General features: G+C 58.7%; 2 protein-coding genes across 2 annotated transcripts; both read right to left on the reverse strand.

Annotated features, from left to right (window-relative positions):
* Positions 1–6860: 6860 nt before the first annotated feature.
* On the reverse strand, positions 6861–8909 carry LYPD2 (LY6/PLAUR domain containing 2). The gene is made up of 3 exons (XM_063079093.1): positions 8852–8909; positions 7559–7678; positions 6861–7066 (listed from the first exon to the last, which is right to left on the reverse strand). The coding sequence occupies exons 1-3, from the start codon at positions 8907–8909 to the stop codon at positions 6861–6863; spliced, it is 384 nt and encodes a 127-aa protein (XP_062935163.1).
* Positions 8910–18225: 9316 nt separating this feature from the next.
* SLURP2 (secreted LY6/PLAUR domain containing 2) lies at positions 18226–20974 on the reverse strand. Its single transcript, XM_063079930.1, has 3 exons — positions 20923–20974; positions 18649–18753; positions 18226–18362 (listed from the first exon to the last, which is right to left on the reverse strand). The coding sequence occupies exons 1-3, from the start codon at positions 20972–20974 to the stop codon at positions 18226–18228; spliced, it is 294 nt and encodes a 97-aa protein (XP_062936000.1).
* Between the last annotated feature and the right edge of the window lie 1442 nt (positions 20975–22416).

A 22416-nucleotide genomic window follows, 5' to 3' on the forward strand; every position in this document is an offset into this window, starting at 1 on the left:
GAGGCCTGGCTCTGCTTTTGGCTCACATAGGTCATGGGGCCCAGTATTGGGGCCCTGGAGAGCCAGGTCCAGGCTGGCCTTGTTGCTTGAGCCCTGCCCGGATTACCACCCTGCAGCCTGGCCTGGTCCTGCCAGGGAGACCAGCAGGAACTGCAGCCCACTGGGCAGGCCTGGAGCCAAGGTCTGTCTCCCCCACACCCAGACTCCCCATACTGGGTGTATGCCTGATACACATACCTGCAAAGCAGAGGCCAGAAGAGGATGTGCCATGGACCAGCCCGGCCACTCTCAGGCCGACAGATGAGGGCTCTGGACTGGCCAGCCCCTTCTCCACTAAGAGCCTTTACACCAAGCCTGAGCTTCTCAGTTTTAGGCCTCTGACAACAGGGCTCTGCCCATGCCTCAGCCTCCCGGCCCAACAGTCTTGTCTACTGTCCTCACTGCCTTTCTCCCACCACACACCCCATGCTTCTGCCTGTGCTGTGCCTCCCGGTGGGTGCTGTCTGGTCTCCCATCCGATGCCTCAAATCGTCCCCGTGCTGTAAGATCCATTCAGGTGCTCCTCTTCCACTGCCCTGCCCGGTATCTCAGCCTCTCCAGTTTCTCTATTCTCCAAAGTCCTAATGGGTGGTTGGGTGGATGGATGAGTGGTTGGATGAGTGGTTGGACGGATGGATGGACGGATGAATGGATGGTTAGATGGATAGGTGGATGAGTAAATGGATGAATGGATGGATAGATGTGTGGGTGGGTGAGTGAGTGAGTGAGTGAGTGGGTGAGTGGGTGGATGGACGGATGGACGGATGGATGCTGGATGTTGGTTGTATGATGTTTGAGAGAGCAGATGGGTGGAGAGAATGAATGGATACGAGAATTTGTGAATGGAGGGATGGATACTGGAAAAGTTGGGGTAGATGAGGGGATGGGTGCATGAGTGGATGGGTGGGCAGGCTGCGTGTGAGGCTGTGTGGAAGGCTGGTGGGTGAGCCCTGCTGTGGGGTAGGGAGTCATGCTCTGAATTCAAGGTAGGACGAGATGCTGGAAGAAGCTCTGGTCTGGTACCAGGAAGCCTGGGTTTTGGTCTTAGCCTTGTTTTTCTCTACATGTGTGGTCTTGGGGTGGCCCCCTTGTCCCTCTAGACTTTGGTTTCCTGTTTATAGGTTGAAAGGGAAGAATGACCTGGCCTTGTGGGCTGAGGCTAGTTGTACAAGGCAGAGGGAAGGTTGCAAGAAAGCAAAGGGAGAGACCGTGGTTACTACAAATCAAACAATGGGGCCGCATGGCGGGAGGTGCACACACAGCAGCAGGGGCAGCCCATCCCCAGGGCTTGGTCCACAGACGCACCCAGATGTTGCGAAAGGAGCCAGGGACTGTTTGGTTCTGAAACCTGATAGACTGATCCCAGTCCTGTCTCCACCTGACCTCCTGCATGACCCATGTCTACCAAGGAGGCACTCTGATCCCCCTTTCTTTCATCTGTAGCCTGGGCAGAGGAACAGCTACCCCAGAGGGTGGCTGTGAAAACAAGCAGGTGCTTGGCAAAGCATGTGTCTCCATTGCAGTGCAAGCTCCACACACATCACAGTGAGGTGGCCTGGAGCCCGGGTGGGGTGGCGCTGAGGGTGGGAGGCACCGGCACGCTGTCAGCTGAGGCCCTTTGCCCTGACTTTGAAAGCGAGGGAAGACCTCAGAGGCCAAGGACAGCAGGGAGCATGCTCCGGGTGGGAGTGGCAGCTGGGAGAGGGGCACACATAGCCTTCCCACGGGCAGAGTGGGCCCCATCCTAGCCCATCCCTGAGCCCAGCACCCCACCAGCAGGTAGAAAAGCAGCGCCACACCCAGGTCAGACATGACCCAGGCAGGGCAGAATATATGCCCTAGTGAGGCAGCTGCCCTCCCCTCCTGCCGCCTCTTTGTGAATCCACCACCCTTCCCATTGGCCCCTGATGTGGAGATCAGATTTGAGCCCGGTCAAGGGCAGTGTGTGATCTCGGGAGGCAGCTCACTTCCCTTACCCTGGGAGTCCTCGTTTGTGGAAATCCCATAGCCCTGTGGCCAGGACAGGGCTATCATGCAGACCCAGGGGAGCCCCGGCCCTGTCAGTCACTTGCAGCGTGGCCATCGGCCAGTCATTTTCCCTTTCTGAGCCTCAGTGTCTAATCTGTCAATTGGAATGATGACTGTTCCCAGTCCGCAGGTTGCCGGGAAGTTGTAATGAAGGAATTTGTGTAAAAACTGTCCATGCCGTTTAAGACTATAAGCACTGATGGAGGCTCTGATGGGGCCTCATTCCCTCTCTCCCATTGCCTGCCACAGTCAGGGGAGGACACAGAGGAACCTCCAGGCCCCTCTCCAGGCTGGCCAGGTGCCTGAAGCAACCCCCCCCCATTACCTGAGATGGAACCACGGTCCCTGCCTGCACCCTGCTCCCCGCTGGCCACTGCCAGGTTCACACCAAGCCCCAGCCATCTGCCAGGTCAGCTGGCCCATCTCCGTCTCTGGGGCCTGGCTTCTCCCCCTCAGCCACACCCTTCACCCTCCATTCAGAGGGACTGACTGAATGCAGAATGCACCATAGCACTGCTGCTCCCAGAAACCCTCCCTGACCCTCCACTGCCCTCAGGGGGTACTCAAAGCCCACCCCCACCCTTGGCATTCGATGCCTGCCCTGCCTGTCCTAGCCTGATGGACAGCCAGTTCCTCCAGTGGAAGAACACGTTTCCATTTCTCTAGGGATCCTCCTACCACAGCCCAGCCCTGGTCATGCTAACCATGGAGCAGCATTTGCTGGAGGATGGAGTGATGGATGGATGAGGGGTGGGTGGATGGAGGAGTGGATGGATGGATGGATGGATGGATGGAGGGGTGGATGGAGGGGTGGATGGAGGAGTGGATGGATGGATGGAGGGGTGGATGGAGGGATGGATGGATGGATGGAGGAGGGGATGGAGGGATGGATGGATGGATGGATGGATGGATGGATGGATGGATGGATGGATGGATAGATGGATGGGTGGATGGAGGGGTGGATGGATGGGTGGAGGGGTGGATGGAGTGATGGATGAATGGATGATGGGTAGATGGAGGGGTGGACAGATGGATGGATGGATGGATGGATGGATGGAAGGATGATAGGTGGATGGGTGGGCGGACAGGTGGTTGGGTGGGCGGATAGGTGTCGGGGTGGGCGGATAGTTGTCTGGGTGGGCGGATAGGTGGGTGGGTGGGCAGATAGGTGTCTGGGTGGGCGGATAGGTGGCTGGGTGGGCGGATAGGTGGCTGGGTGGGCGGATAGGTGGATGGGTGGGATAGTGGCTGGATGGGTGGTTGAAGACAGGGAGTCGATGTTGTTTCTTTCAAGGAAACCCAGGGTAAGTGTAATCTGAGGTCTAGCCTAAACTCTGTCCTGGCATTCAGGTCGACCCCTCCCCAGGCTACAAATGGCCTTGCTGGCTCTCTGACAGGGCTTAGTTAGCACAGGCTCGAACTCCCTTGGGGATGGGAGCTTATTCCTTCTTCTGGCAGCCACCGCACTTTTGAGACAAATCTATCTCAGGTCTTCTTCCCTGGGAGCTCACACTTGTCCCAATGACACCCCCTCACTTGGTCCTGGCCCTGTGTCCAGGCTGCAGAGCCAAGCACACCTCCCAGATGAGCCCCAGAGCTAACCAAGTACCTCCAGAACTTGACCCTTGGGGGCTTGAGGGTTTTTTGCATAGATGGGCACTGAGTGACACTTTCAGGTCTGTCTGCTGATTGGACAATGGATTAGGGTGGGGATGGAGGAAGCAGTGAGATGGGAGGTGGCTGCCATAGCCACCCAGGAAGACTGGATGGTGGCTTGGACAGGCAGCGGCAGTGGGCACAGGGACAAGGATAGGAAGACATCCTGGCAGCGGGGTGAGGATGTGCTGCTGCTGAGATGTGGTGAGTGGCTGAGGTGCAGGGGATTACCTCGTCACCATCTTCATCAGCATGGCTGGCTTCCCCACCTCCTCCCAGCCCTAGAGTGGAATGCCAGGTCCTGACCAGGGAGGTCAGCCATGGGGGTCCAGAAGACAGTGAGGTGGGCTCCTTGTTCCTCTTGGCGGCTAGAGCTGGATTCCAGCCTCATCCTGGTTCATGTCCAGGCTGCCTAAGCAGCCTTTGGGCTCTCTGGTCTGCATTGGAGACCTGTAGGCAGGCCAGGCTCTGCTCCCTGAAAAAGGAGGCAGGATGCTCATCTCTGGGCCTGAAGGTCATGCAGGCTGGTACAGGTGACATTCGCTCTGCTGGGCAGGGCAAGCAGGGGCCAAGAGGTCTCCAGGGAGGTCATCTCATTATTCCTGATTCCAGGGCCAGGGGTGATGGGGCTGGTGAGAGGTGCCGGAGTCTGCAGATCCCAGGAGTGGAGCCCACACATGACCCAGCCCGGGGGCAGTGGTGGCCTGGGCGAGTGGATTCTGAATTCAGCTACTCCCCTTTCCTGCCAGCTCCTGGATCCTCTTCCAGCTAAAATCTGGGGCCACCAGCTCTTCCCTTCCCATCACACCACGTCCTGCCCTGCCCAGTCTACAGTCTGTGCAACTGCCCAGGCCACGGCACTTTCTGCTTCTCTTCCCCACAGGTGAGTCAGGGAGGGGAACTGGCTGAAGGACTCAAGCTGTAGGGCGCGTCAGAACAGGGACAGGTCTCCAAAAGATGGCCTCACAGCCAATGAGGTTGAGGTCAAGGAAAAGGTTCTAAGGACTAGGCCTCACACGTATCCTGTGCTTGGCAGGAACTGAACCCCTTCCTTTGTCACTGATGGAGCACTCTCCCTAGTCACACACTGAGCCTTGATCCTGGTCCCAGGTTGAACCCTGATCCTTGGTTCCAGACGGAGTCCTGCTCCCTGGCTACACACTGAGCCCTGACATCAGTCACAGATCAAGGCCTGGCACTGGTGAGACTGAGCCCTGATTCCTGGTCATAGACTAAGCCTGGCTCCTGATCACAGGCTGAGCCCTGATCCCTGGTCATAGACTAAGCCTGGCTCCTGATCACAAGCTGAGCCCTGATCCCTGGTCACAGATGGGCCTTGTTCCCAGTCTCTGTAGTTGTTCATGGAGTGCGTGTGTATGTGTGTGTGTGTAATGCATCTTAACCCAGGCTTCAAGGCCAAGTGACCCCACCCCACTCCTTGCTTTTGTGGGAGGCACAAGAAAAGCCAGATGAGAGAGTGTGATGTGATGACTGAGGACAGGGTCTCCCTCTTGACAAAGGCAAAGCTCCAGGTCACAGCTCCAGATGGGGGCATCCAAGACAGCACTAGACTGTTCCCATCCTCCCAGCCACTGCCCCCATTCTGTTCTGCCCTTGCTCTGCTCCCAGGGGCTCTACAGACAAATGGTATACATACTGTGCGGGCGGTTGTGCTCTGGGACCAATGAGGAAGCTCACTGGGCTGTGGGGGTCCTGACCCCTGGGAGCTGGCCCAGGACCACAGAGCCCCATGGGCTGCAGGTCTTGCCCATGGGAGGCAGAGGTGTGGAGTTCCCAGGGTCCCAGGGACAGGGGGCCTTCTGGAACACTGGTCTCCTCTTCTCCCACAGGCATGGGGGTGTCCCTCAGTGGTGCCTGGCCATGGGACCCTGGCCCAGGACAGATCCTGCTTCAGCTCCTGGCTGCGGCCTGTCTCCACTCAGGAGCAGGAAATCCTTAAAGGGGGTGATGGCTGATGGGCAGGGGGCTCTCTGAGTTCAGGGTCATGGGCTGGGTGGCTAGCACTAGAAGGCTAACCAGACCCATCTGAGCTTAGCTGGAAATGCTGGGAGCTATGTGCTCCTCCCAGGACCCAGGAAGCCAACTCCTCAGGGGCCTATAGGCAGCGGTGGGAGCAGAGAGAGTGAGGTGGGGTCTGCAGGGTCAGAGAGGAGGGGTAGGTCCCAGGGTGAAAAGGGGGCCCTGCCAAGTGATCTCCTCTGCTCAGGCAGAGGCCCATCCCCTGCCCCCACTTCCCTTGGGCAACCCTGGGGAGGGGGTGACACTGGGTAGGAGGGCTGGGTCCCTCCCTGAAGTGCCCAAGTCCCTTATTGTGTGCTTAGAGGAATGCATGTGTGCGTGTATGCATCTTGCCCGTGACTGTGCTGAGTCTCCACCCGGAGGCCTGTAGGGCAGATGACGCTCTGGGGTGTTGGCCTGGAGGATGTGGGTGCTGGCAAGTCCAGGTGAACTGAAGGCCCCTTCTGCACCAGGGCTTGTGGCTGCCCTGGGCACCTGACACACCCCGTCCCCAGGGAGAAGGGCTTGGTGAGAGCAGGAGCGTCAGGTGTACATGGCCACCTCCCCACAGGAGCCTCCGCCATCAGCTTTGGGGTAAAGCCCACTTAGGGGCTGGAAACGTGGGCAGTGGGGTGCTGCCCAGAGCAGACCCAGATCTTGGATCGCTCGGATGACCTTCCTCCCACCTGGCATGTCCCTGCCCTCCTCAACCCATCCAGATCTCCTCTTATTCCAGGCCCAGCCCTAACGCCCCTCCTCCAAGAAGCCAGCCTGACCTGTCCTGGTGGACGGGGTGTGCCCCCACCAGGTGGCCCCACCTCCTGCTCCAACCTTGTCAGGCCCCCTGCAGACCCCGAGGGCCCAAAGGGCAGACATCTGCCTGTTCTGGTTGGATGCCCCAGGCAGGCCTAGTGACCGTCCTTGCTTGTGGGATGGAGCTTAAACCACATCCCAGGGAGAGAGAAGGAGAGACAGACAGGGACAGGGACAGAGTCAGAGACACAGGCAGAAGGCCCCTCTCCCATGCCCAGAAAGGAGACTCGGGAGGCCTGGTACAGGCGGCCACATGCATTTCTTCAAAGCATCTGGGGCTGGGCTCACAGGGCCAGGTCAGGGCTCTAGAGGCAGAGGCTGCAAAGGGGGACAAGCACAAGGGCGAGGGCCAGGCTGTGGGGACTGCCCAGGGCGGGTGCTCCATCCATGTTGCACAGATCAGTGTTACAGCAGGACACTGGCCGAGTCAGGCCGATGCCGTCCACATCTGAGGGCTCACACTTGCTGGCGCAGGACTTGGTCACTGTGGAGTCCCCCAGGAAGGGGTACACTGCAAGGCATAGGAAGCACCAGCTGTCAGGGCTGGTCCTTGACCAAGCCCCAACCCTCAGGCCACCTCAAGAAGGGCCCGCTCTGGGGCGGCCCCCCGGGTCTCAGTCCCTCCAGGCTGGGTGCTGCATTCCTCTTTCCTTCCACCAGCATTGGCCAAGGACCCAGTACGTGCCAGGGACACATGGCATCTTGCACTGGGATTCTTCCCTTGATGGGACAATTCCTGCCTCTATGTGCTCAGGGAGAGCAAAGCCTGTAAGCGAGCCCAGCTTCCCCAGTGACTCCCAAACAAGGTTGAAGATGCGTTCCATGAAAGGAAGGGAGGGACGGAGGGCGGAGGCATAATTACTTGGACAGAAAGCCCGTTTTGGAAATGGGTAAGATGGGGGCTGCGCACTGTGTGCTGGGGGCCGAGCTGGCCCGTGGTGATCGGGCTGGGGGGGCTCTGACCCTGAGACCCCAGCCCTGCCCCACCCAATGCCCAACTGACCAATCTCCAGGGAGTAGAGTGTGGACTTGCACATGGTTTCATTGGCGCTGCAGGTGGTGACAGTGACACATCTGGACACTTCCATGGGTTCGTCACAGGTGTAGCATTGTAGGGCCATTACTGCAAGAGAAGTGATGGGGGTAAGTCAGGCAGCCCTGCCCCTCCAAATCCCAGAGACAGTGTGCGGGGTGACACTCAGCCCTGCCTTGGAGTCCCAGGTCTGAAGGGGACAATGACAATAGCCAGGGTCCAGCTGCCCACCCACCAAAACTCAGGGACAATGCCATGAGGCAGACAGTGCCCCTGGGAGAGATGGGCTCAGCCTGTGGGGGCCAGGGTGGTGACAAGACAGCATTGGAAGTATTTGGGAGGCGCAGGGAGACCAAGGCACTGGTGTCTCCATGGTAAGAGGCACTGCAGGGGTGCGAGGGCCTCGGGTCGGTGGGGCTAGGGGCAGGTCACCCCTCCGCTTCCTCATCAGCAGTGTCCTTCTGGTGAAGGGCTGCTGTGGGGATCAAGGGATCAGGAAAGAGGTCCATGGAGTGCAGGGTGGGCCCAGCTGTGCCTGGTGTGCCCCAGGTGCCAGCTTAACAAAGGCTGTCCTCTTCCCAGAGTGGGGCTGCAGGCTGGGGGGCCGGCATACGCACTTCCCTCCTGCTCCAGCGTCCCTGCCCCCAGCCACAGGCGCCCACGTGTACAGTGAGCCACAGGCCTGGCTGGCCCCTGTGTGACGAGGCAGGGCCTCCGTGCTCTCCGGCTCCCCTCGGTTTCTCCCTCTGAGGAGTGGGCAGAACTGTCTGCCCGGGCCTCTCTCAGACCCACCTCGGGGTGCGCTGGGTGCCTCCCTCCTCCCCATCCCGCTGCTGTCCCAGCCTCCCTCGTCCACCTCCCCTACCCAGCTCAAAGCCCTTCCCTGGGTGCCCAAGACCCCCGGACGTGGCGCAACCCCCCAGCTGGCACCCAGGGCCTTGGCGGCCGACCCCCGCCCACCTGGCCGGTCTCAGCCTCCTCCCTGGGGGCCACGCCTTCCTGACCCTCACTTGAGCCCAGGCCCCATTTGTCCGCAAGGCCCCCTCCACGGCCCCCACCTTGCTCTCCATCCCTTCCCTTCCTTCCCTCCTTACCTGGGGGTGCACCCTGACGCCCTGCTTATCGCCCCCTCTGAGGCCCCTTCCTGAGGTGCCCTCCCTGGGAGAGTGTGTGAATGTCAGCAGGGTGGGGACAGCCTCGGGGGGCAGATCCCGCTCGGCAGGGCCCCGCCGCTCCCCTCCAGCCCCGGCCCCGCGCCCTTACCGAGCTCCCCGAAGGCGGCCAGCACCAGCGCCAGGAGCGCCAGCCACGTCCCCCGCATGGTCCCCTGGTCCCCGGGCCGCTCGCTCTGCACTCTCCCCTCGGCTTGCCTGGCAGGGACAACGGACGCCAAATGCGGTGGCCCGACTGGTTGGCTGAGCAGATTAGCGGGATCAGGTTTCCGCGGCCAGAGGCGCGGAGACCCCGCCCCAGGCCCCTCCCCGCCTCCACTTGGACACCCCATCCCCTGCGGGTGCTCCTCCCTGTCCCCTTCCTGACACGCCCAGGCCCCCTTCCCCCCGGGACCCCTCCCCGCCCTGCCTGACCCCTCCAGCCCCAACCCCATGTTCTGTGGCCGCTTCCCCTGCCATTTGGGGGACCTCACCCTACTCCTCTCCCCAACTCCTTGCCCGGGGACCCTCCCTGACCCCCGCACCTCCACTGTCTGCGGCTCTTCCCCCTTCTCCCCTCTGGCTGGCACAGTCTCCAGCTGGTTCACCCCCCCGGTAGTCCAGGGACCCCCAGACTGCCTGGATCAGGGAGGGGGGCTCTCTCGCCCCTGACTCCTGGCTCTCTTAGGTATCCCGCCTACCCTGGGTCCCTACTCCTGCTCCAGGGCAGATTTGTGGTCCGGTGGCTCCAGGTTGGAGTCTTCCCGGGACCACCGTGGTCCCACCTGCCAGCTCCTGTGAACTGCCACCCAAACAACCAGTGCAAAGTTTGCTCAAAGGCTTAAGGAGACAAAGACTGAAAACTGCTGGGTCAACAGCAAGCAAAGGTCCTGGATGGAGGGTGGGGGTAGGGAAGGGGCCAGGGTCCCCTTGGGGATGCTAATCCCCTAATCTTGTGTCCCCTGGAAGGCCAGTGCCCACCCTTGATCTCTAATAATCCCGTGGGGTGGGCATACCTGTCAGCCGATGGCAGGTGAGGAAATTGAGGGAAAGTTCCTTGCCCAAGGCTTAGACAGGACAGGGTGCATTTGGGTCTGGACGGCTCAGGGCAGCTCCAGCCACAGCTCCCCACAGTCCCCACACACGTCCCCCACAGTCCCTGCCCTGCAGCCCCTCCCCTCTCCAAGGTCTGCCTGGCCTGTGATCCTGTCACCCTCCTCCAAGTCACACGGCTGTCAGTGTGTGTGTGTGTGTGTGTTTGGGGGTTGACAGGGCCTGGGGCCTTCTCCCTGGTGCTCAAGGCCAGAGTCGTGCAGGGCAGTGTCCAGACTCACATTGGAGCTCCGCTGCAGCCCCCACCATCCAAATGTCACTCCCCCCCAGAACCCTGCTGTTCCCATACCTCACCTCACTGGGAATGCCCTTCCCTCCCCTACCCCTCAGTGGTTGAAGTTTATCTGTCTTTGGGGCCCCCCCAACCCCTGCCCTTTCGTGGTCCCTAGGCTTTCCTGATGGATCAGCTGCATTGGGGATCTGGTCTCTGCCCTAGCGACTGGGGGTGCCTGTGTCTCCCTAAGCACTGGGTGGGAGCCCAGTGGGCATGCTGGGGGTGAGTGGGGGTACCAGGTTGCCCAGTACCCCACTTAGCCTCCCGGATCTGAGTTTTCTTCACTGTAGCTCTAGGGGCATACAGAACTGATTACTTTTAGTTTGGATGAAGGAACTGAGGCTCCAAGAGGCTAATTGACTGGGCAAGGTCACCTAGTGAGGGCTGGGGAAAGCCTAGGGCAGCCCAGGCTCGTCCAGTTTTGCATGTCACCACACAGCCACGCTGCAATCGGCCGCTGATGCTGGGTGCAGCTAACTGGATTAGACACCCACCACACACACCCTAGTTCCTCCTCAGGTCTGACCCACTTCCTCTGCTGTGGCGCGGCCCAGTCAGCTCCTTCCCATCCTCAGACCCAGGGGTGCCACCTGTGCCCGCCATCCGAACACACCCGGCCCCCAGGCATTCGGCTCCTCCTAGAGTTTCTGCCTGACCCCCACTGAGGAGACCCAGGCTGAAACTTTCTGCAAAGGTGCAGCTGCCTGCTTGGGGTGGGGAGGAATGTGGCCCAGCCAGGGTCTGAGCTGGCTCTGTCTGAAAGGTCTCTGTTCTGAGAGGCCCACACCTTTCCCTCCTCAGTTCCTCCAGGAACCACTGGGTCAGGGCTCAGTGTGTGACCAAGATCAGGGCTCAGCATGCCACCAGTGTCAGGGCTCAGTGTGTGATCTGGATCAGGGCTCAGCGTGTGTGCAGGGATGGCCTCCACAGCAGTGCTGCTAAACTGGGGAAGCGTGAGACTGCCACTGGAGCTGCTGGCCTCAAGAACGTACTCCTGAGCCATGACCCAGGGATGAGATCCTGCCCTGCTCCCTTCCCCACACCGCTGCCTCTTTTCTGGGCATGCTGGAATTCTGCTACAGAGATCCCTTCCGCTGGACCTTGCTGAGATCCCTCTCTAGAGGTCAGGGTGAAGATTCAATCCTGTCACGTAGACGCACTTGGGTGGGGGGAGGGAGGAGGGCGCGGAGGCCACCCCCTGCTCCTGTTCCTGTGGCTGCTTCTGCTGACAGCCCAGTGGGTCAGACGGTACCCAGGATGGGACCAGCAGCCCAGCTCGCATGGTCTGCAGTGTCCCTTGTTACCCATGACACATGGTCTTCAGTGTCCTGTGGTCACCGGTGTCCCGGGTCATTCAGTGTCCACGGTCTTCAGTGCCTCATGGTCTCCAGTGTCCCATGGTTGCCAGTGTCCTGTGGTCAGCCAGTGTCTGTGGTCACCCAGTGTCGATGGTCTTCAGTGTCTCATGGTCTCCAGTGTCCTGTGGTTATTCAGTGTCCCATGGTCATCCAGTGTCCATGGTCACCATGCCCCATGGTCACTCACTGTCCCGTGGTCTCCCACATGCACTGCCTCACTGTTCCTGTGGGTCTGAGTCAGGGCACGGCTTTGCTCGGCTCCAGGGTCACTCCCAGGCTACAATCCAGGTGCTGGCTGGGCCATAATCATCTCAAGGCTCAGCTAGGGGAAGATACTCTTCCAAACTCGCGTGGAGTGGGCAGGATTCTGCTCCTCACCGTCTGTTGGTGGAGGCTGCCCTCAGTTTCTTGCCATGCAGGCATCTTCAGCAGGCAGCTCGCCTGATCAGGGCCTGCAAGCTGCAGCAGTGTCTAGGGCTGCATGACACATTAACCAACACTCACGGGCTTCCAATAACGCCCGTCCCTAGCTCAGTTCTTTTACACATATATAATGTTTTTTAACCGTGCACCTTTATGGGGTAAAGCTTGTTGTTTCAATATATGCATACATTGTATAATAATCCAATTAAAATAGTTAGCACATCTGTCACCTAAACATTTATCATTCCTTTGTGGTTATAACATTCCAGATCCTATTTTCCAGCTATCGTATATATATACATACCATACAACATTGTTAGCTGTTGTCTCCTAGAGCACCAGCACTCACTCTTCCTATCTAACTGTCCCTTTGAAAATTTGTACCGGTGTGCCCACCTTTCCCCAGCCGCCGCCCCAACTAGCTCAGTTCCCAAAGCCCTGCCTTTGACGGCTGCTCCATCCCAGAGGATCACTTTGGTAGCTGCTGGGTCCCGGCATACTGCAACGACGCTGGTCCATCTTCTCAGGCTGCCAGACAGACCCTCAAGGCACTGTTGCCCGTGGCCCTCCTGATGCTCAGCAGGGCTCGAGGAAAGATTCCCAGAACACCCCCAGCCCCCAGCTGGTTGGGAGGCGGTGAACCTCAGCCTGTACTGCTGCCACCCTCAGCACCCACCTCCACACGGTGGCACTCAGCAGGAAGCCTCGCATGCCAGGCTCTGGACCTCTAGGGCCCCCGACGAGTAGGTGCCTTTCCTGGTCCTGCCCTCCACGTTTGGGGAATGGAAGTTGCCTCCAGCCACTGTGGCCCAGACAGTGTGCCGAAGGAGGTGGGGGCAGAGTTGTGGGCTCTCCACCACGCACAGCCAGGGCTCCCTGCTGGCCCCAGCCACAGTGAGAGGACACCGGGGACCGACACTGGTGGCCCTCCCCTGAGCCCAGCCCATTCTGCATTTTGCATTTCCCTGTCTGCTCTGGACTCTGTGGCTTCTCCTTTGTCCACGCTTCACACTGTTTGGGTAGGAAGTCCCGATGTGGGGTGTGTGGCCAAGCCAGGGGCAATTTCTGATCACATTTCTTTGGGAAGGACTCACATATTGAGTCTTGCACACAGAGCCCCCAGGAGCTAGCACTTTCCCCCATGTGGCCTTGTCCCCTGCACAGCCCAGTGCAGTAGATGCTGGCAACACTCACCCTCAACCTGAAGAAGAGTTCTCTCTGCTGCGGCTGCTTCATGGCCCTGGCACGCCTTCCTTTCCTGTGTCCTGCAGGGTGAGCCTCCCCAGGTGGTCTCTGCTGCATCCATTTGTAGACGAATGGCTCTTAAACTAATGTTTCTGCATTGAAAAGGTGTGCACACATGGCAAAAAGGGCTTTACCTTGGAAAGAGGCTGCTGAGACCCCTTTCTCCCGTGTCCTTCCAGAAGGATTCGAACTAGATGTGCCCCAAGGTACTCACCTCTGTACTCATGGGCATTTAGGCTGCACTCAGTTTCCACTGATAAAAGCTGCAGCGAACATCTGTCTGTCACACTCTTTGCACCCTTCCACCGCGTGTGTGGGGATACGTCTCCAGGAGAGACAGTACCTGGTCACACTGAGAACCAGAACTGTCTCTGCCTTGCACAGGGCTCACTGTCCACAGGGTCACTCTCCTCTTCCAGGTGGCTTCCAGGAACATAAAAGTGGCAATAACTATCACTTATTACAGGACTTTCCTGAAAGACCTACAGATGCTTCAGTAGAAACAATGCAACGATGCCAACGACTCAGAACCCTAACTACTTGATCAGGGTCTTTACCCAACCCCAGCCAAGTCCCCGCCATGGAACACCTACCTTAAACCAGACTCTCAAATCTCAGGAGTGCTGGGAGGCGGCCAGGGCACCCCCCACAGGTGCTGGGTGATGTTTTGGGGGGCCAGCATTTGACAAAACTCTAGGGGCATTTCAGAGATTCAGAGATAGTTAAGGGGCTGCACCCCGACAGCATGCAGAGGCCAGCTCTCCGTTCTTTCTCACCACGGCCTCTCACCTTTTGCTCATAGCTTGAAAATGTTACTTCTCTTTTCCCATTCTGAGTGTGTGGGAATTTCTTTCCTCTTGCTGACACTTGCATCTTCTCCGATCGTGCTGCTCATATCCCCAGCCCGTGTTCTGCCGGGCGCTGTCCCTCCCTGGGGGTCTGTAAGGGCTCCTCATAGATGAGGGATCATCCTTCTACGTGGGTGGCAGGTGTTTCTAAGTTTGTCTTCTGTCCTTCAGTTCTGTTCAAGGTATTTCTTTTTTTTTTTTTGCTAGTTTTTAAATGTAATTATTTATGAATCTTTCTCCATCTGGATTTTGTGCCGATTTTCTTTTTCTTTTTAATTTTTAACAGCTTTGTTCAATACACTTCCCTACTGTACAGCTGTGGACCTGAACCCCTTCCCCAACCCTTAAATATTAACTGACTAGCTTTTCTGCTTCTGTAATTAGCTTGCACAAGGTTTTACAAGCCCCTGCGGGTGGGACTTTCTGGTAAGGGCAGATGAAGGACTTCCCAAACCACCCAAAGTTCACCCAGTTCCGGGAAGGGCCTAACCACACAAGGGGTGGGCTGTTGGGCAATTCCCCAGTTCCTCGTCTGTATACCACCCCACTGAAAGCCACCAATGAATTTAAAAGTCACCTCAGGTGACCAATAAGCTATATACAACTCATCCTGTTGCCAAAGTCTGCCTACCAAACTGTATAAAAAGTGCTCGTGTTAAGAGCTCGGGGCCGCTTCTGTCCTGAAGACAGAGCAACCCCAGCATGCTGGAATAAAAAAACCTCTTGCTTGATTGCAGCGATCTCTGCCTCCTGGTCTTTGCGAGATGAGCCTTCCCAACAAGTAAGATTCGCGCTTTCGGGCCAGTCTTACACAGCTCACCCATTTGAAGTGTGTAAGTCGATGGTTTTTAGTCCACACCTCATCGTCTCTGAAAGAAGCCCTGTGCCCTTTGGCTGCAGCTCCCTGTTGCTCCCTTCCCGTGACATTGTGAAGTGAGTATTTGGTCTTCACCCTTCCTGACACACAGGCCCTAAAACCCTTGGACTCTCATGAGTGACAAGTGTCTTTTGTATGCTAATGAGATGGCTGGGGGCCTCTAGGTCACCAGATCTTCAGGGTCAGGGTTGGTCACCAGGGAGACCAAGGCACATCAGAGGGTTGAGGCTTTTCAGTTTCACCTCCAGCCCTGGGGGAAGGGAGAGGGGCTGAAGGTTGAGCTGATCACCAATGGCCAGTGATTGGATCAATCACACCTACGTAATGAAGCCAGCACACAAACCCAAAAGGACAGCGTTGGGGAGCTTCAGGACAGCCGGACATGAGGAGGGCCCTGGAGGGCGGTGCCTGGGGGCATGGGAGCTCCGAGCTCCTCCCCATACCTCGCCCAGGTGTCTCTTCACCTGGCTGTGTCCTTTGTCGTGTCCTTTGTAGTATGTGGTTAAACCTAAGTAAGGTGTTTCTCTGAATTCTGTGAACCCAGCAAATTAATTGAACTTGCAGAGGGGGTCGTGGGGACCCTGATTTAAACTGGTCTGTCAGAAGCACAGGCCATGCCTGGGGCTTGCGACTGGCATCAGAAGTGGGGGATAGTCTTGTGGGACTGAGCCCTCAACCTGTGGGATCTGATGGCATCTCCAGGTAGATAGTGTCAGAATGTAATCAGATTTGAGGACACCCACTGGAACGGCTTGGTTGCTGGTGGAGAGAATCCACACACATTTTGGCGACCGGAGGCGAAGAATTGTATTGAGTGGTGTGAGAGTAGGAAAAAGCACTGTGGCTTTTCCCATCTGTTACTAATTCTCCTCGAGTCCTAGGCAACCAGTAATCTACTTTCTGCCTCTACAGATTTCCACATTCTCACCATTTCACGCACAGTAAATAGAATCATGGAATATATGGTCTTTTGTGTTTGGCTTCTTTCACTTGGTGTAGCGTTTTCAAGGCTCACCCTGTTCTCGCACAGATCAGATGTCATTTCTTCTGTAGCTGAGTCATGTCCAGGGCATGGGTACACTTTGTCTATTCATTCCTCAGCCGATGGACATTTGAATGGGCTGCTTCCGCCTTTTGGCCACTGTGAGTGATGCTGCTGTGAACATCCGTGTGCAGGTTTTTGTGTGGACGTGTCCTCACTTCTCTTGGGCATCTGTGCCCAGGGGTGAAAGTACTGGGTCCTCTGGTAACTGTGTTTGATTGTTTGAGGAATGTGTCTTGCTTTTCTATTCTAAATTGCCTAGCATCTTAAAGCTCTATTTCTTTTTTGTTTTTTTTTTACAAAGATGACCAGTAAGGGGATCTTAACCCCTGACTTGGTGTTGTCAGCACCACGCTCACCCAGTGAGCTAACCGGCCATCCCTATATAGGATCCGAACCCGTGGCCTCGGTGTTATCAGCATCACACTCTCCCGAGTGAGCCATGGGCCGGCCCTAAACTTTCTTTTTAAAGGACTGGCCAGTTAGCTCGGCTGGGTAGAGCATGGTGCTGACAACACCAAGGTCCGGGGTCAATCCCTGTACTGACCAGCTGCCCCCAAAAACAAAACTTTTTTTTTTCCATTTAAACCTTTGATTTAAGCGGAACGCTTTCTGATGGAATGAGAGGTCAGGACCGTGCTGTACCTGTTTCCCCTCGGTGTTGGCCAGCGAGCCCGCCATCCTGCAAGCCCCCGCCCCCACCCTGCCGTCTGAACAGCCACCATTAGCCCTTTAGCGTATTCTAGACCCTCTTTTGCATTTGTTTGCATTTGGGCTTACTCAGGCACGTCAGACAGTCCCATCCATCTCTTTTTCTGTGCCTATGACAACACTGGGTGTCATCCTCATTGTACCTCTACGTTGGGCTACTCTCTGCTTGGGGCACCCCCCTCCCCAGCAGCTTTACAATCACATCGGCTTTTCCACGTGTTTATTTTCCACAGGAGCTTTGCAAGGTGAAAGCAAGAAGGCCCGAGGGAAGGGCTGCTTGTGTGTTTCCCAGCAGAGGGTAACTCAGGAAGGCGTCAGGGTACACGGTGGTTGACACGCTTTGACGCCGGCAGTGACCAGGAGCACCAGGGCTGCATGCAGGTGCTATGCAACCCACAGCCCGGAGCTCAGCCCAGGGCCTCGCTGGGAGCCCATGATTAAACGTCTGCCGAGTGAGTGTGTAACTTCCACAAACAGCAGCTCATTTAATTCCCGTATCACCCTTGAGGTGAATGGTCACAGCTTTCTCATCCATACCTTTCATCCACCTCAGGGATGTGACTTGATGCCTGCAGGCTGGGCACCCAGTGGGCCAGAGGAGCTGCAGGGAGAGGCCCCTGCTGAGTTGGGGGGCTTCCTAGAGAGGGGCACGCAGCCGTGGGATGGACGAGCCTCCCAGAAATATGCACTGAGCCAAGCAAGCGCAAGGGTGGGTGGGCCCGCATGGGCAGGGCTCGCAGGGAGCTGCAAGGAGCCAGGCCCATGCCGAGGAGGTGGCGGGGTCTTTTTTCCATGAGCAGCTGACCAAGGTGTGTGTGTGTTGGGGGGCTGGTTAGTGAAAGAGAGGAAGAGGGGCTGCCCCACCTCCAGCGCCCCATCCTGCTGCAGCCCTCTCACCCTGGTTCTCCCTCAGCCAGGAGCCCCTCCTCCCTTCCTCCACCCCTGCAGAGCCTGGAGATCTCGGCTCGGATGTCCTTCCTCCAGGGCTTCCTGGACTCCCCCTCTGGGTTGGGGTGCTCCTTGTGTCCCCAGCCCCAGCTCCCCATCACAGCTGGCTCAGGAAAAGCATCTGCTTGGGGTCCCGGGCTCATCTGCAGGCCCCTAAGCCTTTCCAGGCCCTGACATCTGGTTGGAAGTGGGAAAGCTTGTTCAGTGGATCAGGGAAGGTTGGGGTGGGGGGCTGCTGGGGAACAGCCAGCGGCATGGAGGTCATCATTGAAAAGAGGTAGTGAGGAGGGTGAAGCACCCCCAAACCTGCCCCCTTCAACCCCTCTTACTGGACAGCTCATGCCAAGTGATCCGGCAACATTTTATTGGGGGGTTTGGTCAGGACTTGAGGGGGTGGCACACAGGGAGGCCCGGGCCTGAGCTGCAGTGGGTTTAGGCAGGACTTCTCGCAGGACTCCCCGAGGAACAGCGTGCTGGACTGTGGCATGCACACATGGTTGGGGAGGTGAGGGCTGACCAGGCCTGGAGGACAGGGCTGTGCCCTGGGGAGTGTGCAGGGCCCCAGAGCCAGGCCCAGGGGAGGGCATGTGCTTCTGGCAGGCCCACCGGTGAGGGCCAAGTGCGCAGCCAGGAGAGGAGGAGGGTAGTCAGTCGTGGTTGCACAGGCTAGCTTGGCAGCAGGCGATGGACACTTGGGGGCCTAAGCCCAGCATGCCGATGTTGGGGCAACCGCTGTAGCAGGACTTGGTGACCAGGGGCAGGTCCTGGAAGCTGATGAGGGCCCCTGGAGCCAGTGGGAGAGGAGCCATAGAGGTTCTCAGAGGCCCTGAGCTGCCCAGACCCCCTTCACCCACCTGAGGGTCAACCCCTTGCCCAGGTGTTGGACTTCCCAGGGACACAGGTGGCCCCCTCACTTGGGCCCTTCCCTGGGCTGAGGCTGATGGATGCTCTCTCCACTCTGCTCCTGATTTGCTGGGTGCCTGGATCAGGCTCTGCCCCCTCTGGGCCTGGATCTCCCCACCTGGGCAAGAAGGGTGTGGCCGGCCCACCCCTGCCCATCCCCTACTCACGGGTGGCTATAGTCACACAGTGGGTGGAGCCCCTTGGGCATCTGGTCTCGTGGGAGCATCCTCCGAAGCCTTTGCACTGGTGGCACCACATGGCTTCAGCTGCAGCTGCAGGCAGAGGGACACACAGACAGGGAGGCCGTGGAGGCAACTCCCGCAGGTAGCAGTGCCACGCAATTCCCACCCAGCACCCCACTCCCATTCTCAGGGGCTCGTGCCTCAACTCTGTGATCCAGCTCTCACAGGCACTGGGTCCCCAGCCCCTTATCTTGGGGTGCCTGGCCCCTCAATACCCCCAACATAGGATTTGGGGAGAAAGTCACCCTGTACCAAGCCTCAACCAAGGCTGGGCAAGATCCCGACAGGCAGGGATATCTGTGCCCCAGGGCACCACCAAGAGACGATCTGTTCCTGCCTCCCATTCCCTCGCACGTGCCCATCTTCCCAAATGACTCCCTGCTTTGCACACGCTGTTCGTTCTGCCGTCCAGGCAAAACAAGCCCAGTTCAGAAGCCGCCTCCTCTAAGAGGGCCTCCTGGGTTTCCGGGGAAGAGTTAATGATTCCTCCTCTGACCTGCCCACCTCAAGCAGCAGTGTCCCTGGCCTCATCTGGTACCAGTGTCCCTGCGCATGTGACTGTGCTCAGGGCTGTCTCCCCACCCCCGCCAACCCAGATGTGAGGGCCTCCAGAGCAGGGCAGGGCATTCTACCCAGTCCTCGGCGCCGCGCCTCAGGGCACGTGCCACACTGCACCTAATGAGGCTCAGGAGAGGTTCGCAGAAGGAATGAATGAATTCCAGGGGTCGGGGGAGGGGCTGGGTTCTCAAATAATTAGAATAATTCTGGCCCTTCCCAGAAGGTTTTGTGTTTTCAGCAATGAGGTAGAGGGAGGCAGGGGACATTTTAGCTCCAGAAAGGAAATTGGCTGCTGGACGGTGAATGCTGCGGACGCTGGGACAGTATCACGGCAGCTCCTGGCACACAGTGACCAGGCTGAGGAGGAGGAGGGGGGAGAGAGAGGGGTGCGCTGAGGGTGCGGCCGGCCAGTGTAGAGGCCAGCCCAGCCCCCACCCGGTCGCGGGCAGGTCGCCTCCTCTCTGGACTCATCTGCTCACTCGGAAGCAGGCACGGTAGCCGCCTCTCTAGCCCTGCGTGAGGCCTGGGTGGGATCGTGCTGCCCACGGGTGGACGTGGGCTTGTGGGGCACCCTGAGAGAGAGAGACTCATGGGACTCCGACCCTCCATCCTCCAACTGGAAGAAAGCCAGCCGGCCTGCGGCCTGTTCCTCGTGAGGCAGGTAGGACTTCAGCAGCCAGAGGAGCTCAAGGACCCCCTCATGTAGAGAAGGGTCTCTGGGTCAGAGGTGAGTCAGGGGGTGCTTAGCACCCAGGCTCCCATGCGGTGCTGGGCCCCAGGCTAAGATGGAAAGGGAGGGGTGACCGATGGGTGGCCACTCGCTCTGAGGCCACCTGACCCCTCGTGCCCCAGCCCTGACGGTGACAAAGGCTTTCCCCACTTTGAGCTCAGCATCCCTAAGGGTCCTCTGTGGGTCTTGGGCTTTCAGGATGGAGCTCGTCTGTGCTGATGGCCCTGATGCTGTCCTTAGGGCCAGTGGTTCAGCTCCTCACAGGACACGGGGTCCTGGCCGGGAGGAGCATCCCTGGGGATGGAGACTGATGGACATGAGAGCTTCCTGAGTCCAGGGATGTACAAACGCTCTACCCTGTCTCATTTAGGGCCCCATGGCTGGGTCATCCCCAGCCAGCCTTCAGGCCAAAGGGCGTGAGGCTGGGGAGATGCACCAGCAGAGCAGATATGGGCACTGTCAGAGAACACTGCACAATGGAGCCGGGCGGAGGAGAGGAGTGGGGCAGAGGGCTCCATCCCCCAGGAGGATGGTAGGAGGGAATCAGAGACAGTGGCCCAGGAGACAGGCCAGCCGGGAGAGAGGGCTGGGAGGGTGGGCTGTGCACCTGCGAGGGGGCCACTGTGGAAGTGGAGCAGCCTGGGGGTTGGGGGTGGCTTCAAGGGGTGAGCAGTACACTGAGAAGCGCAGGGGTCGGTGTGAAGGCCGGGGAGGGGGTTTCAGGAGGACTCTGAGTGGTGCTGGGAGTAGAGGGCAGGAGCTGGAGCTGGGAAGGGGATGGGAAATGGGCTCCCCCAAGGTGGACAGTCATAGCCCAGGGCCGGGAGTAGCTGAGACTGAGGGACGGGCTGGAGTGATGGGGGAGGACATGGGAGGGCCCCAGCAGGAGGTGGCCGGACCCCTGGACTCACTCAGCTCCAGGCTCAGGGTGGCGGCCAGCAGGAGCCCGACGAGAAGCCGCATGTTCTCTGGAGGTGAGGACGAGGCTCTCGGGCCACCCTGGCCGCCACCTTATACCTGCTGCCACCTGCACCCCGCCCTGGCCCTCACCTGCCGGCTCGGCGGGTCTGAGTCACCAAGCAGCCTGGTGCGGCGAGGAGCTGGGCTGTGGCCCAGGCAGTGCTGGGGTCCAGCCTGGCCCCAAAGTTCGCTGGTTGTGAGTCTTGTTTAATCCCAGGGGCCTTCTTTCCTTGTCTGTAAGGTAGGGATAATCCCAGGTCACCGGACCAAGGATCATGCAAGACGGCCTGGCACAGGGCAGACAGTCAGCACACAGGCCAGCCTCCCTCGGGTGGCATGGGAAGAGGGTCTGGCACAGCAGCCCACCCAGCCCTGTCCCCCAAAAGTGCAGGTGGAGCTGAGGGTGGCTGGAAACCAGAGCTTGGTCACACGCCCAGCCTGGAGAGAGTCAGATCGCCAGATCTCCTCCAAAGAGGCCAGAGCTCCTCCTTCTGCAAAGGGGGCCCCCAGCTCCATCCGACCCCTCCCAGGCTGGGAAAGCGTGAGGCGTGGGCGTGAGCTGCCCTCTCAGAGTGAGCAGCAAGGATTGCCATACAACCTTTACTGAGGGGCCGAGGACCTGCAGGTGTTTTCCCAGTGGTGGGGGGATGGGGGTGGCAAAAAAGAGCCCTAAGGATGAGGTAAGAGCCCAGAGGGTCGCCCTGGAGAACAGGAGCTGTTGCCAGCCACACCATTCTGAAGGAAGCTGGCAGGGCGCTGGGGGACCATGGAGGGGGCCGTCTGTAGGGAGTCAGCCCTGCCAACCAGGAGCCGCTGTGTCTGCTCTGGATGTCCAAGTGGCTTCTGTCCACCCATCTGTCTGGTAAGCTCCTTAAGGCTGGGGAACTGGGGGGAACACAAGGGAGGGAGATCCTGAAAGGGGGTCTGGCAGATTAAGACCCTCCTCCCAGGGGAAGTCAAGAAGCTGGGGTCAGGAACCAGGAAGCCAGAGGAGGGGTCCTGCACCCAGCCCTGTTCCCAGCCCTCCCCAGGGCCTTGTCTGCCTCTCTTCCGTGGAACCAGGGACAATTCCCAACGAGCCCCAGGAATCCCGTCTGCCCCCCTCCAAGCGCCTGGGCTGTCCCCGAGGCCAGGCCAGGATTTATGGAGCTAGGAGAACCAGCCACACCAGATTGGAAAGGTGAGGCCTGAGCTCCAGCCGAGGCACTGGGGCCAGAGAGAAGGGCAGACACATGTGTCCGTCATTCTTTCATTCATTTGGTGAGAAATACTGACCGGACTTCTCTTAAGTGCTGGGGACATAGTGGTAGCAAGGACAGAGCTACGGCCTGAAGGTGGAATTCCGTGTTCCAGTTAGGGTCAGGGCGTAGGGTTAGCTGCTGGCAGGGGCACGACCCTGGGAAGCACCGGGCCGCAGGAAGTTAGGTAGGAGGGAAAGGGCAGTG

The sequence above is a fragment of the Cynocephalus volans genome, chromosome 15, assembly GCF_027409185.1.
Source record: "Cynocephalus volans isolate mCynVol1 chromosome 15, mCynVol1.pri, whole genome shotgun sequence".
NCBI classification, from domain to species: Eukaryota; Metazoa; Chordata; class Mammalia; order Dermoptera; family Cynocephalidae; genus Cynocephalus; species Cynocephalus volans.

What these genes read in the sequence shown, in the direction of transcription:
- SLURP2 (XM_063079930.1), bottom strand. Translation starts at nt 20,974, where the DNA reads ATGCGGCTTCTCGTCGGGCTCCTGCTGGCCGCCACCCTGAGCCTGGAG. An exon ending in CACCCTGAGCCTGGAGCTGA is followed by an intron (nt 18,754 to 20,922) that starts GTGAGTCCAGGG and finishes CTCTGCCTGCAG; the next exon opens with CTGCAGCTGAAGCCATGTGG. An exon ending in CTGTGTGACTATAGCCACCC is followed by an intron (nt 18,363 to 18,648) that starts GTGAGTAGGGGA and finishes CACTGGCTCCAG; the next exon opens with GGGCCCTCATCAGCTTCCAG.
- LYPD2 (XM_063079093.1), bottom strand. Translation starts at nt 8,909, where the DNA reads ATGCGGGGGACGTGGCTGGCGCTCCTGGCGCTGGTGCTGGCCGCCTTC. An exon ending in GGCCGCCTTCGGGGAGCTCG is followed by an intron (nt 7,679 to 8,851) that starts GTAAGGGCGCGG and finishes CTTCTCTTGCAG; the next exon opens with TAATGGCCCTACAATGCTAC. An exon ending in ACTCTACTCCCTGGAGATTG is followed by an intron (nt 7,067 to 7,558) that starts GTCAGTTGGGCA and finishes TATGCCTTGCAG; the next exon opens with TGTACCCCTTCCTGGGGGAC.